Source organism: Hydra viridissima, unplaced genomic scaffold, assembly GCF_058129835.1.
Source record: "Hydra viridissima isolate aposymbiotic clone 2 unplaced genomic scaffold, HvirCarnegie_v1 scaffold_11, whole genome shotgun sequence".
Lineage (NCBI taxonomy): Eukaryota > Metazoa > Cnidaria > Hydrozoa > Anthoathecata > Hydridae > Hydra > Hydra viridissima.
In genome coordinates, this window is record NW_028324310.1 from 3,030,934 (window position 1) to 3,045,045 (window position 14,112).

General features: G+C 27.6%; 2 protein-coding genes across 5 annotated transcripts in view; both read right to left on the minus strand.

Moving 5' to 3' along the window:
• The window catches only part of LOC145191148 (UDP-glucose:glycoprotein glucosyltransferase 1-like), a 421,900-nt gene that overhangs the window by 76,697 nt on the left and 331,091 nt on the right, over positions 1–14,112 (minus strand). The gene's annotated exons all lie outside the window — the stretch shown is intronic.
• Positions 1–14,112, minus strand: part of LOC145191713 (basement membrane-specific heparan sulfate proteoglycan core protein-like) — a 35,433-nt gene that overhangs the window by 20,801 nt on the left and 520 nt on the right. For 3 of the 4 annotated variants that reach the window (XR_016444721.1, XM_090065773.1, XM_090065775.1), the window contains exons 3-31: positions 13,906–14,091; positions 13,623–13,724; positions 13,390–13,496; positions 13,215–13,273; positions 12,871–13,013; positions 12,258–12,662; positions 11,895–12,137; positions 11,499–11,548; positions 11,208–11,300; positions 10,898–11,038; positions 10,380–10,559; positions 9,561–9,653; positions 9,268–9,351; positions 8,948–9,066; positions 8,588–8,705; positions 7,845–7,955; positions 7,642–7,769; positions 7,407–7,493; positions 7,246–7,307; positions 7,033–7,097; positions 6,706–6,846; positions 6,441–6,605; positions 5,165–5,257; positions 4,985–5,068; positions 2,294–2,412; positions 2,065–2,173; positions 1,465–1,700; positions 299–385; positions 127–194 (exon numbers count right to left, since the gene is read on the minus strand). Coding sequence is in view for 3 of the 4 variants with exons in the window: in XM_090065773.1 (XP_089921899.1) it covers positions 127–194; positions 299–385; positions 1,465–1,700; positions 2,065–2,173; positions 2,294–2,412; positions 4,985–5,068; positions 5,165–5,257; positions 6,441–6,605; positions 6,706–6,846; positions 7,033–7,097; positions 7,246–7,307; positions 7,407–7,493; positions 7,642–7,769; positions 7,845–7,955; positions 8,588–8,705; positions 8,948–9,066; positions 9,268–9,351; positions 9,561–9,653; positions 10,380–10,559; positions 10,898–11,038; positions 11,208–11,300; positions 11,499–11,548; positions 11,895–12,137; positions 12,258–12,662; positions 12,871–13,013; positions 13,215–13,273; positions 13,390–13,496; positions 13,623–13,724; positions 13,906–14,091 (3,678 nt within the window). In the remaining variant the exon portion in view is untranslated. The remainder of the gene's footprint in view (positions 1–126; positions 195–298; positions 386–1,464; positions 1,701–2,064; positions 2,174–2,293; positions 2,413–4,984; positions 5,069–5,164; positions 5,258–6,440; positions 6,606–6,705; positions 6,847–7,032; positions 7,098–7,245; positions 7,308–7,406; positions 7,494–7,641; positions 7,770–7,844; positions 7,956–8,587; positions 8,706–8,947; positions 9,067–9,267; positions 9,352–9,560; positions 9,654–10,379; positions 10,560–10,897; positions 11,039–11,207; positions 11,301–11,498; positions 11,549–11,894; positions 12,138–12,257; positions 12,663–12,870; positions 13,014–13,214; positions 13,274–13,389; positions 13,497–13,622; positions 13,725–13,905; positions 14,092–14,112) is intronic. The other variant, XM_090065774.1, reaches the window with a different exon arrangement.

The following is a 14,112-nucleotide window of genomic DNA, read 5'->3' on the forward strand; positions in this document are numbered from 1 at the left end:
TAAATCAAGAACATGCGCTATCGCATTCATAATTACCGATAAATCCCACATTTACTAGCATAAATTATTTTGAATAAAGATTTATAAAAAAGAAAATACACACGCACAGAAAATAATCTGACTTACAGCGCATTGCAGACTTCTTACAAGTACCACCTGGCGTCTGTGGATTTCCAGTGTAACCAATAGCACACCTTATTTTAAAAAAGTATACAAAGTTTTCTCTTTTACACATTTTTTAAGTTGAATTTTACATAAATAAAATGAAATAAAATTTAATTCATTAAATAGGTATTACTCTCCACAATAGCGTCCAGAATATCCAGTCTTGCAAGCATCACAAACATACCCTTCATCTGGGGATAACTTACACGAACTACTAAACCTAAAATAAAAAACAAACTCTTTTTAATTAGTAAGTTAAATTTGTTGTTTTTAAAATATCTTTTAGTTGAACCTTTTTTCCCGCTTTATTTTGTTTAAAATAATGTACAGGGTGTTTTACAAGTTGTGTACGTGCTTTTGATTTAAAATTGCTCTTAATTATCATAAGATATATTTATCGAAAACCTATATATATAGAGTTTAATTATCAATGTAGATATATATAAAAAAATCATGGCTTCATGACTTATGATCGAAGAGAGAATTCAAACTGTTTTTTTTATCTTCCAAATCTCAGAATTTTCAAGAGGTTAGAAGGCAATTGATAAATCATTTTACCATTACCGCCACTTCTTTAGAAAAAAATTCGAAAATTGATTGACAAGTTTAAAGAGGCAGGCAGCGATCATGAAAGATCCGGCCGCTCTAGTTTTATTTTTACAAAGGAAGCTGTTCAAAACGTTACAGAAATGTTCGAGAAACCGACGATTTGTCAATTCGAAAGGGTAGTCTAATTGACCCGCACTTTTCGAGGTTTTGGTCACGTGATTCATATCTACAAATGCTTAAAGAGTCTTGATGGCCTCAAGTTAAACAACGTGGTATGTACTTTCAACAAGATTTGGCATTTGCCCATTATTCCTGTCAAATAAAAAGCTGACTAGATCGAAAGTTCCCTCAACGAATTGGCAGACGAAATCCAATCGAATTACCTGCTCGTTCTCCTGATCTTTCTCCTTCAGACCTCTTTATTTGGGGCTATTTGAAGAATATTATATACAAAGACAGATCCTCTACAATTAGTCAACTTCGTGAGCAGATTAAGCAACCGTGTAAAAAGATACATAACATGTGTAAAAGAGACTGCAAAAACGAACAACTAGTTCGTTTGAAACGCTCCCAAGAGCTAGATGCTAAACAAATTAAACAGCCACATATATTATTTTTTTATTATGATAAATTTACTGTTAAAAAAAAAATATAAAAAAAACTCTTTCTTTATCGTTCGTTTAAATATTTCAAATCAAAAGCACGTACACAACTTATCAAACACCCTGTACATAAAAGTTAATCATTTACTGATTTGTAGACATCCTGAGAGGACAAAGGCATTGCTTGCATTCTACCCCATTTGATGGGTCACCAAAGAAACCAAGTATACATTCTTCGCATTTTGCACCTCTAGTATTATTTTGGCATTCACTACAAACTCCTGTAACACTATCACAAGATGCAGAAAAGCCATTACACTGACATTTTTGACATCTCAACTCACCAGTAGCTGTTCTGAACCGAAAATACCCAATTGCACAGCGCTAAAATGTAATTTCTTTTAATTGTAATTTACTCAAATGTGTTTACTAGGTACTAAAAAAGTTTTTAAAACTTTTCTTCATAACTAATTATTTCCATGATTTCAACCACAATAATATTTTTTAAATAAACTTTTATGATTGCAAAAAAAAAACCCTTTACTTTAATATTATTTTCATAGTATTAAAGCAGGAAACCCTGTTGAATTTTCTTACATTATAATAGAACCAAACAAGTTCTATCAAAACCATGGTTATTCATTAAAAAAAACAAAAACATTAAAAACTTCATTAGGAACTTCTTAATATAAACACTGAATATTTAAATAAACAAAAGATTATGTGAAAATAACTTAAAATAAATTACCTCACATGAAGTACCGACATACCCAGTCGGACATTTGCAAATCTCTACACTCTTCATAGATTCAATTGACTTAACAGATAGAGGTCGGGATAAAAGTACATTACTCAATCTACCAAACATATTTCCATGAATAGTGATTATGATTTCATAATTATCATTTATACAGTAAACAAAAAGTATATACAGTTATTAAAATATTAATTAAAAACAGAATTAAAAAAAAACATACGATGTACTTTTTGTTCTACTGCTGTATGTACCACGAATCAGAAAACTTTCAATATTTGATAAAACAAACAAAAATTCTTCCCTTGATACTGATTGTCCTGATAATGTAAACCATTTCTCCTAAAAGAAGTTTTTATCAATTACACTACAAAAAAATGTTGTAAAAACGTTTTAAAAAAATACACTAAAACCTTCTTTCTCAATATAACCTCAGATGTAGTTAAAAATTGACCACACTTCCAGTTTCTTCCTTTTTTTATAACATTCCATACCATTGAAATTGAAACTTTTTATTTTTTTGCAATTTGCCCCATTGAATATTTTTCTTGCTATAATGTAAATATTGCTGATCTTGTTTCTATTAATAACTCCTGTTTGCAATTGTGGTTTTGCTATTTTTATTAAAGTTTATAATTTTTTTAAAATTATAAACTTTAATAAAAATAGCAAAACCACAATTTTTGTTGAATTTCACTGTGGCAAAATTATATCATTACTTAACCTTTTGAAATGGAATACAAACAAATAGTTAAATCTTTATGCATCTTAGCATCTATAACCTTAACATGAAGATTGGTCTTAATAACCACGAGATTTATCAAGGTTTATTTGAAAAGTACGCTTAGGCAAAGAAACTATAAACACCCACTTGAGACAATATGAAAGCGTATATTGTTAAATTAATGAAGCAGTTTAAATACTAACTAAAAATAAAATTTACGATTTTTTTTTTCAGCATTTTTTACTTAAATTATCATTTGAGGAAGATGAAGGACCTGTTGTAGTTAGGGAGCTCATTAAAATATAGCAAACACACAAGCCACAGTAAGGGCCTTACTAAATTCTCTTCCAACTTTCTGATAACTCCAATTTTTTTTTGGTATTATTGTTTGTGTCATCACATCACCACATGACAAAATGTAAATTTTAACATGACGTAATATTCATACCCTTACTTTTTTTGGATTTTAATTTTATTGTTACATTATACACAAATAAAATTTTCATGCATTTCATTTGTAGGTTTTGTAAATTTACTAGAATACTTACTTTATTTTTATGTTTAAATTAAGGTAGACACAGCTTGTTTTAAAAAACATGGCAACTTTTTCCTATGATGGCATATTGATGAGTCAACCAAAGGTATGCCATCATAATTAGTGTACAAAATTACATGAACATATGTATTACATTTCAATTTATCTGATACAGTATGTTTGTGTTTTGCAATGAACTTAATTTGCTATCTCACCCTAAAGAACCATGGATTTGTTTATAGACTATTTTTAACTTTTTTTTATGATATGTTATACTTCCGTTAATAATAATAATAAAAAAATCTTGTCTAACTTATCTAAAGTGTTTAAAGGAATAAAGCCATGTCGAAAACAACTTTTTTATTTTTTCATGTAATGAATCAGTGAAGTATTAAAGTTAAGTATACTACCATAGGCACCTTTCCCCTTGGTGTTGGTTTGAGTATGTTGTGTTTTTCATTGTTTGAAGCTTCTATGTAGCTTTTTCTCCAATGTGATAAATTTTGTTGTTCTTAGTGAAGTGGCATAAATCACCCATCATGTTGAAATTTAAATGCCCCTGATACTATCTCTTTATTACTTCAATGCCCTGGTTAAACCAAATAACTACCTTTTTAGCTTATACCAATGTTTTGTTGAAAAACTTTCTTTTTTTTAGCGAACTTTTTTAAACTAACTTCTTGACTATCATACGCATAGATGATCTTATGCAAAGGTTACCATTTTTTATAAGGAAACTTGAATAACTTATTTAAAAGCCAAATTTTTGATTAAAATAAATAGTATTCTTGGAAATATATATATCCAGTAACATTTTTTTAATCATATCATTATAAATTTCTGTTGTTGTTTTTTTAACATTGGAACTTATCATTTGGTCCATCTTTATCAGATTCAATTTCACTAGACTAATGAAGTAAAGTGTCATCAACAGGCTGTGGTACTCAGAGACAGGAAATTCTGGATCATGGCCAACTGGCTAGATAACTAAAGGAATGTTAGAGCAGACAATTACTTTCTAATGTTTGGAGTTATATTTAGTTATGACAATGCTATTTAAAAAAAACTGTCTAAATGATTTTTTGGTTCTCTCCATACCATGGTTATTGCAAGTATAAAAGATGTTTTTTGGTTTTGTGTCCATTTTCTAAAGACTTGAACACAAATACAGCATACCTTTTGTGGAGCCCAAGGTTTTTCTTGATCACCAAATATATTCCAAAATGTTTTTTTAGTGTTTTAATAACAAAATCACCACATGTTTTTCCAAAAAAAACTGTTCGGAAAATATTTGTAAGATTGGTCAGTCATACTTTTAAAGAACATTGGTAAAATATTGATAAATAAAGATGTGTTGACTGAAATAAAATGAAACACTGTCAGAAAGTAAGAAGAACAAGACAGGAAAATGTTAACTGTATGTTTTAGTATGTTAAAATAAATAAAAAATGAATTTCTTGCATTTCGTTTATTCAAATCTGAAAAAATAGCTGATGACTATTCTCTGATTCCGTACAAACAAATTTGTTAAAAAAGTTTTTTTTATTGCTGACTTTTTTTATTTTTAAATTTTTTATTTGAAACAAGAAAAAAGTAAAAAAAAACAAACTTTTGAGAAAACAAAACAAAAAAAAACTTAAAAGAAAACAATTTACCTCGTGCATAGGTATTACCATATGTGATACTTTTTTATTTAAAACAGTTATGTTGCCTTGATAAACAATAGCCTTTCCATTACCCTGAAGTGTACAAATAAAGTTTAATAAAAAAAATTTAAATGTTGCTCCTTGATACCATTTCAAAATATGGTAAGCTAAAGAAACTTCAAAAATTACCTTAATTTTGACATCTGGTTTTATGTAAACGTTTCCAGAACTTTTTTCTTCATAAGATATGCTATATGACAGAACTCCACCATAAGCTGATAGCTGTACTTCAAAAACATAATGAAAGTAAAAGTTCCAGTAACTAATATCAGAATAAAAGAGATTTTACTTAAACTTCATATTTGCATTAAAATCCTAAAAAAACAATTTTTAATTATTTATAAACAAGATTTTAACAATTTATATCTGTTTGTATTTCTCAATCTTAGACAGGGTGGCCCAAAAGTCAAAACACCATTTAAAATTAAAATAATTTTGTACAACCTACAATTCTAAATTTGATTTCAGATTATTAAAGGATTATCCTTGGAAATTAATTATGGAGAAATTCACAACTAAATAATTGAATTAGAGTAAATAATTTAATTCAAAATAATTGAGTTCTATATAGAAAACGAATTGTGTAAATGCAAAGAGCCTGCACTCAACATTTTTAGGTCAGAAAACAACCATATTAACAAACTATTCTTCATTTATTCTGGTGGTTCCAAGATCAAAGTTTCTGTGAGTGATTTACCATGTGGTTGGAGACTACATTTAGGAAATCTATCACTGAGGCATTGAGAAATGGTGGATAACTTCTTGGATCCTACAGTCTTGAACACACCAGAGGTTTAGTGGCAGCAAGATGGTGTTACTGTTCATACAGCTCACCTGACAACTAAACTCTTAAGGTAAAATTTTGAGAGAAGAATTTTGAAAAGTTCTTAAATTATTTGGTCGCCATGGTCATCTGACTTAGCTGCTCCAGACTTCATCCTGTGGAGTATTTGAAAGATAGAGTATACCATAACAATCCTCAAACCATTCAGCAAATTAAGGCTAACATCTGTGAAGAAATTGAAGGAATAAACAAGGAAATATTACAACAGAAGATGATTCACGTCTTAGTAAGAGTGCCTAAGTCTAAAGACCAAAATGGTTGTTGTTTAATAGATGATATTTTCAAAACTAAATAAAATTTATTTCCAAGATGTGTTTTTTTCTGTTTATAAAAGAATAAATGTAAATTATTAAGAAATGAAAAAGTTATTTCATTTTAAGATGATGTAGTGACTTTTAAATCACCACTGAAAATAAAACCTATAAGAATTTTTGTTTCATGTTTACACTTTAAAATAAAAATGGACCTGAGGAATGAAAAAATGTACTGTTTAAATCATTGTTTTTCAGAATTTCTGAAAAATAGTATTTTGAACAATGTATTTTTTAAAGGAAAACTGACCTTTTCTTGACAGAAAATACTTGGCAAGGACCAATACAGAACAGAACTTTCAAGTAAGTCACTAAATATTACTTCATTTTCAGATCCCATATAAAAACCTGCAGAAATGTTAAGTGTTTCCTCAAAGTTAGTCATTTTAATTCCACTCACATTATGAAGTTGCAGCTACAAACAAAAAATTTATTTAATATTTTTTTAAAAAAAAACAAAACAAACAAACTATTAACACCAAATGAAATAAATACAACTTTGTAATCAATCTTACATTGAAATCAAAGAAGTCAGAACTTTGGCAAATTTTAGTTACACCAAAACACCAACAACTAAGACAGCCATCTTTGTTGCCTTTATGGAGATAAAAGGAGCCTGATTTGCACTGATTGCACTTTTCTCCTTTAACATTTTTCTAAACCAAAATTTATAATCAATCAAAATGAAAATTTTAAAACAATTAAATCCTTAAACTTTGTTGAACCTTTGTACTCACTTTAACTATTGAAATAAGAACCCCAAATGTTATACAACATCAAAATCAATATAATTACCAAAAGAAATAATACAAGAAATATAGTATCCATGTTTAAAAACATACTTTACAGAAGCACTTCCTATTTACCGCATCACAGTATTCTACACCTCTGATATCACAATCTACAGCTAAATAAAAATATCAATTGCCAAAAAAAAAATGTTTTAATGTAAGAAAAAAAAGAAGAAAAAAAAGCATAATTAGCAAAAATTATTATTTTAACAATATTTTATAATATTTTAGAATATTTGTGATTTTTTATTTATCTATAACTACCATTAGCCAAGACACAACTTCCGCCAGGCTTAGATGGATTACCAGTGTATGAATGGATACATCTAATTATCAAAAAGCTGAGTTTAAAATCTATGCTAAAAAAGAAGAATTTTTTTGAAAGAATTTTTTTAGCCATCCAAAACAAAAATAACTTAACCAACTTTTCGCAGTTTCTCCCTGTGTATCCTATTCGACATGCATCACATGTAGGCTGCCCATCTGTATCTAACAAACAAGTTGAGCTAAATCTAAACAAGAATTAAGATAAAAAAATTTATACAAAAAAACATTGACCAAAAAAAATAATCATAAAATTTACGATGAAAAGTTTTAGGCTAAAGCAATATATGATAAAAATAAACAGGTAAAAGATCTAAGTACTTTTAAAAAACATACTGATTTGATTCAATAGTTAGTGGGCAAGGACATGGCAAACAAGCATCAGGTCTTCCAGAGCGCGGATCACCATAATATCCTGGTAAACACTTTTCGCAATGGTTACCAGTAGTAAAGTGCAAGCAATTCTACTAAAACAAAATATATATTTTAAAAATCAGAAAAAAATTTGAAAGTCAATTTAAAAATTCAAAGTTTCTTACCCTACAAATGCCTGTGCTTCCATCACAATCTTCTGCATGATTGTTGCACTGACAAGGAGCACATCGTCTAAGAAGGAGATCTTTTACTTTTGTAAATCCTTTGTTGCAATGCTAACAAACAAACAAAAAAAATTACATATGTGTAAAAATTCATGAGTAAAAATTATATGTACACATATTTTTGTACAAACTTTGTATATATGTATGTGCACAATATATATGCACTGGAATTGGTTCCTCTGCAAAAGAAAATACCCAGATACATGAATGTGTCAGAGATGACTGTCCGAAGTGTTGTAAAAGATCATAAAAAATTTTCTTACTAGTTTTTTGTCTGAAGGGAAAAAGGCTATAAAAGTGTAAGAAAATACTTCAAGTTTTCAAGAAAAACACTGCAGGTTAAATAGCTCACTACATGCAGTAAGTTAAATACTTTGGTATTTAGCATAATCATGTGGGGTGCTAATTTAAAAGAGAAAAAACTTCCCTTAAACCATAAACTGGTTGATAATAGGTTCATAATAATTTGAAAAATTTCAAAATCATCTAATAATTAGGGTTCCCACAAAATGTTTGAAATCGACCTAAAAATGGTGCAAACTGGGGTTTTCCCAGAATCTAAGGCTTTACTCAAAATTTTGATAGGACCAATATTTGAATAATTCTAATATACACTTATTTGCAAAATTTATGTATCACATTTATGACCAAATCTAAAGTAATTTAAAAAGGTCCACAATAACCTGACATGATGTTCCAAAATACTCTGAGGGACAGAGACACTCTTCAACCATTGGTGCAACATGATGATTGGAGATTAATGGATCATATTCTGCAACATCAAGGCGTACTTCATATAGACTATAAGCAATAATGTTTGAAACTGCTGTTATAGAGTTGAAAGACAATTTAAATCTCAGAAGTTAACAAGAATTTGAACAAGAAACAAGGCTCTGCATTATGTTAAGAACTAAAATTGTTTAAGTTTTTACAACTTATTTACTCTGAATTTTTATCTATATTAACTGTAAACTCTGAACATTTTGTATATCCAAAATTAAAACTCTAATAAAGTTTTAAAAATAAACACAAAATAATCCTACTTTGATTCAATCATCTCTGTGCTATAGGTAGCTCGAAGTAAAAATGATTGAATGTTAGTTAATGCTATGATAAATTCTTCTCGGGATACTTGCTCATTTTCATCCTTTATCCAAAATTTCTAAATATAAAAGAAGATTTGGAATAGAAATTAATTTTTCTTTTTTATGCAAATAAAAAAATAATTGAGAAACAAAACAAAAATAATGAAAATATTTCTAAACTTAATAAATAATTATTTAGAAAACAATTTTTTATTTAATTCAGGAAAATGTTTTCTTTGAAATTAGAAAATATTATCTGATTAAAAAAATGCATTTACTTCATCAAGGATAACTTGAAAATGATACTGGTTACCAGGGAGAGGCTCTTTTCCTTCAGTGTAGGTTAGTTGAGTATTATTGCTCTAAAAACACAAAAATTAATAAATAGCATCAAGAATCAGATAATACAATTATAGGGCAATTTTTAGCACAGCTTTTGTCAAATTACCCTAAAAATTAAATTCAAGAAATTTCATTTTCTAGGATTCATTAAAAGATAAAAGGATAAGTTTGAAAGTAATTTTCAGAAATTTTAAAAGTATACAAACTAATTTTTAAAAAATTCACAAACCATTAATACAACATCTGGTCCATATAACGGCTTTTCGTATGGCTTTGATAAGTATGAAATCGTAAAGCGTAGGTTACCTCCATATGAAGCAACCTTCAAAAATAAAAGTAATAACTTTACTAAGTTTGTTTTAAAAAATTGTTTGTTAACTATTCTGCCTTACTAGTTATGCTGCCCACAAAGGTCCGCCTGTCATCTTTAGTCCCATGCATGCACATTGGCTGCATTTTTCTTGATATCAAGGGATACTTTTCAGATATATTTTATATGACAAATTAAAGCTAAATGTCAACTCATTTTAAAAATATTTAGAGCGCCCTTAAAGCATTTTAATTTCAAATATGGCATGTTAACTTCAATCTCATAACATTTAATAAATACAATTTTTTTAAAGCATCTGAAGAAAAAATTTTAGAAATGTAATGATACAGTGGCGTAATTTATACAGTTCTGTTAGTAATTTTAGGCAAAACTTCACAAATTTAACTTTTTTTGAAGCATCCTGGACTTTCCCCTACTAAAAAGGGTACCATTAAATATTTTTATCTTTTCATTAGTTAAATATTTTTTGCTTAGCCATCATTATTTTTTTAACAACTTTTTCAATATTTCTTTTTAACTTTTTAACAATAATTCTTCAAAATAAAAGTAAAAACAAAAAAAAATTGGTCCTTAATATAATTAATGATTTTTGAGCATGATTGAATATAGTAAGTATTTTCTATATACAATAAAGATCCAAATTGATCTTTATTAATTGTAGAAAATATTTCTCTTTTATGAAGCATAATAGAAAAAGAAGAAAAATATAAAACAAACCTTATCACCACAGTAGCTCAATGGAAGCTCCCAATATAAAATACTTCCATCTGATGGAGATTCAGTTTTATAGCTAACAGAATTAGTTATTGGATTGTATAGAATGTTATCTTTATTTGCTCTATCTCCCTCAAGTGTGCGCAAGTTAAGGTTGTTTATATCATTGGCATTAAGTACATTCTAGTAAAAAAAAAAAAGCTAAAAATCTAATATAAGCTAATTTACCTTAAAAGCATTGCAAATTTAAACTTTTAGGAATTGGCAAAATCTATTTTTCCACAAATAAAAAACTTTACAATTTAGATTAATAATTAATGGAATGATATGCCCAATGAATTCAAACTGTGGTAAAAAAATTTGTATAAGAAACTTAAGAATAGTGTTTGTAAACGTTAATTAAATAATTTAATGTAAATGATTATTTAGTAACCTACAGTGTTTGCACAAAACATGGAAGCCTCAGGGAGCCAATTTATTATTCATACAGTGATTACAGGAAAATATAAAACTTTAATTACTTGTTTTCTTTCCAGCTTTGCACTACGACAGCTCTGAGTTAATCCATTGCAAAAGCATTTTGTGCAACCATCTTTATTTTGCAATTGCAAATTAAAAAATCCATCCTTACATTTATCACAATAAGGACCTTCAACATTTTTCTGAGAAATAGAAATATGTTTCATTTTTAGTAAAGATTCTTTAAAGTAGAAAAAACACCTTCAACACTTAATTACTGAATGGTATACATTCATATCATTTTTAACATTTATTCCAAATTTATCCATATTATTTTTATCACACTTTTCTTTAAAAATAATTTTGTAATACCTTGCACTTGCATTCATTTACAAAGGAGTTTGGTTCTTCAGGAGACACTCCAGCAGAATTGCATCCAGAAACACCACTTAATTCAAAAATTGACTAAAAAATTAACCAAAAAAAGGATTGAAAAATCATTTTTTAACAATATTATAGCAAGTATTAAAGAAAAGGGAGCTTCAACTGTCAACTAATGTAGAAAAAATACCATATTTGCAAAATTTAATAGAATTTGTAATTGAAAATGTAATTTTTAATAAAAATAGAATGTTACAATTTAGTTGTTTAAAAAAAACCTACATGGTTCCACTCTCTTTGCATATTATGTACTAACGAGCTCATTCTTGTTTCTAAAAATTAAAACAAAAATAAAATTTCAGCAAAATAAAAACTGTAAGTAAAATATATTAAAAAATAAATTAGAAAAGTCAATAAAAAATACATTGTTTACACTGGTCTATAAGACTTTATACTGTTTAGAATAGGTAAAAAATGCTCTGTAAAATCAAGAGAAAACAAAAAAAATTAATTTGAGGAAAATACACCTCAACTTATAAATAAGTTAAGGTGTATTTTGCACATATTGGAAAAGTTGACATAACACCAGATTAACATACACCAGTATACATGGTAACAAAAAAAAGAAAATAATCAAAATAATACTGAATAAAGTGATATTTTTAAAAAATTTCACACCATTATTCTGCTTAGGTAGACACTCATTTACTTTTCCGCATGACTCAGACAAAATACTAATTTGTTTCAATGTCATTGTACAACCAAATATTTGAAACTCATCAAGGTATCCATCCATTTTATAATCAAAACCACCAGAAAAATATTTTCCTATTCTAAGACCTAATATCCAATGTGTACTGAGGACAGCATGGCTTAACATTTTTTTTTGCAGATTTCCATTGATGAAAATTCGACCTAAGCCTAAATTTTAAAAAACTGATTTTTAATTATAATATACATATTATATTTAATATATACATAAATACATATATTTAATTATTATAATATATATACATCTGGAAGTAAATATACAAAACAAACCTGAGAGAGTATTATAATCAACAAGAACATGAACCCAGACATCTTTTTTTATAACATTGCTCGAAGAAATTATAAAGCCTTGCCTGTTTCCAATATTATAAAACAACCAAACCAATCTCCCTTCCTGAACTTCTAACCTTAGTTGACTGTGAAAATTTACTGCAGATACAATTGGGTGTAAACCCATTACATTTTTGAGCTTTACATACAATGAAATTGTCAAGGCTGTTAAAGGCTGTTGACCTCTTGTTTCAACAGTAATGTCTCCTTTGCTCATATCAAATGAACTACCACACCTACCAAACTGAAATGCAGCATTTTGAACAATTTGCAAATGCATAATGTCATCTTTAAGATAATCTGCCTCATTGTTAAAAGAGTAAAAGTATATTGGTTTGCAGCAATCTATTAGAAGAAACTTAGTGAATTAATACTGCTGGTTAAAAAATATTTTTATATCTTAGTATATAAATCAATACTGCGCTTGAATTTTGTAAAGGAAATGTTCTAAGCAAATTAATTTTATTTCAAACATATCAAAATATTCAAAGCAATCAAAATTTTTTTTAAAAACAAAAAAAAAAATTCAAAATTTGGGTTTGTTTTAATTTACTTCTTAATATTTTGTAAGTAAAACCAAGTGGATCAGAATCAAGAGCTGATTGGGATTCTAGAATCACATTAAACAATGCTTGTGCAGTTGAAGCTTGAGCAACATCAAGATACATAATTATGTAGATTCCAGGGAGTTCTTCCCTAAAACATAGATTATTGTAATTATTTGAAATAGTTTCTACTATATACAAAAGTATAAAATTATGTTCAAAATTTGCTGGTTTTAAAAAAATACATTTTAAAAAAAGTGAATTTATAGAAAATTAAATGCATTTTAAAAAAGTTAACAAAACAATAAGTTATATTTTTTTTCAAGAGATTCTTTTTATGAGAAACATTTACCTTATAGAATATATATAGATATTCTTAACATCACTGAAATTATGAGTTAACAATTTGACCTAGAAATATGAATTGAATAAATTATATTAAACTAAACATATTTGAGTCTACAAAATAATAAACTTTAAATTATAAATTTTATAGCAATTTCATTATCAACATAATCAAAACTAACTTTGTTTGTGGTTTTTTCTGCAATATCTGAAGTTGATAAATGCAAAGTTTTGACTAATAGCTGAATTTCAACTTCGAAGCCTGCTGATTCAACAGGTCTAAAAAACTCTAAAATATGGTTTAGTTTTGTGAAGTAAACTCCATAGAACATTATAAAACTATAATCAGATTGATATTGTAAAATAAATTAAAAAAATTAGAAATCTTACAAAAACATAAAAAAAACTTATGTACCTTCAGGTTTAATCGGTAATGTAGTAATTATATTGGTAATAGTTTCAAGATCTGCAGAGTTGTAGTATATCTGTAGTATAACCATATAACTCACACCAGGTTCTACATAAACATTTTTTAAAAGTAAAGAACATAATTTTATCAATCTTTTTACAAAGAGTATAACAATTACAGAAAAATAATTGCAAACCAGAATATTTATAGCAACATCATCACATGTACTAGATTAACTTTATTCTTATTTACTAATTTCACTGTTAAATATTCTCATTCCTTATTCTACCTAAACTCTCTAACATGTGATTTCGAACACCATTAGCAATATGTATGGAGGTCAGATCCTGTTTATTTTGTTTGTAAAGAAGCACAGTTCTCAAAGAAAAATATGGTATCTCCCAGCTTAAGTAGATTGAGCGTGTTGTTGTCACAACTTCTCTGAATCTTGGTACAGCTAAATCAGATTTAGATTCTAAAGAACAAGAGTATCAGT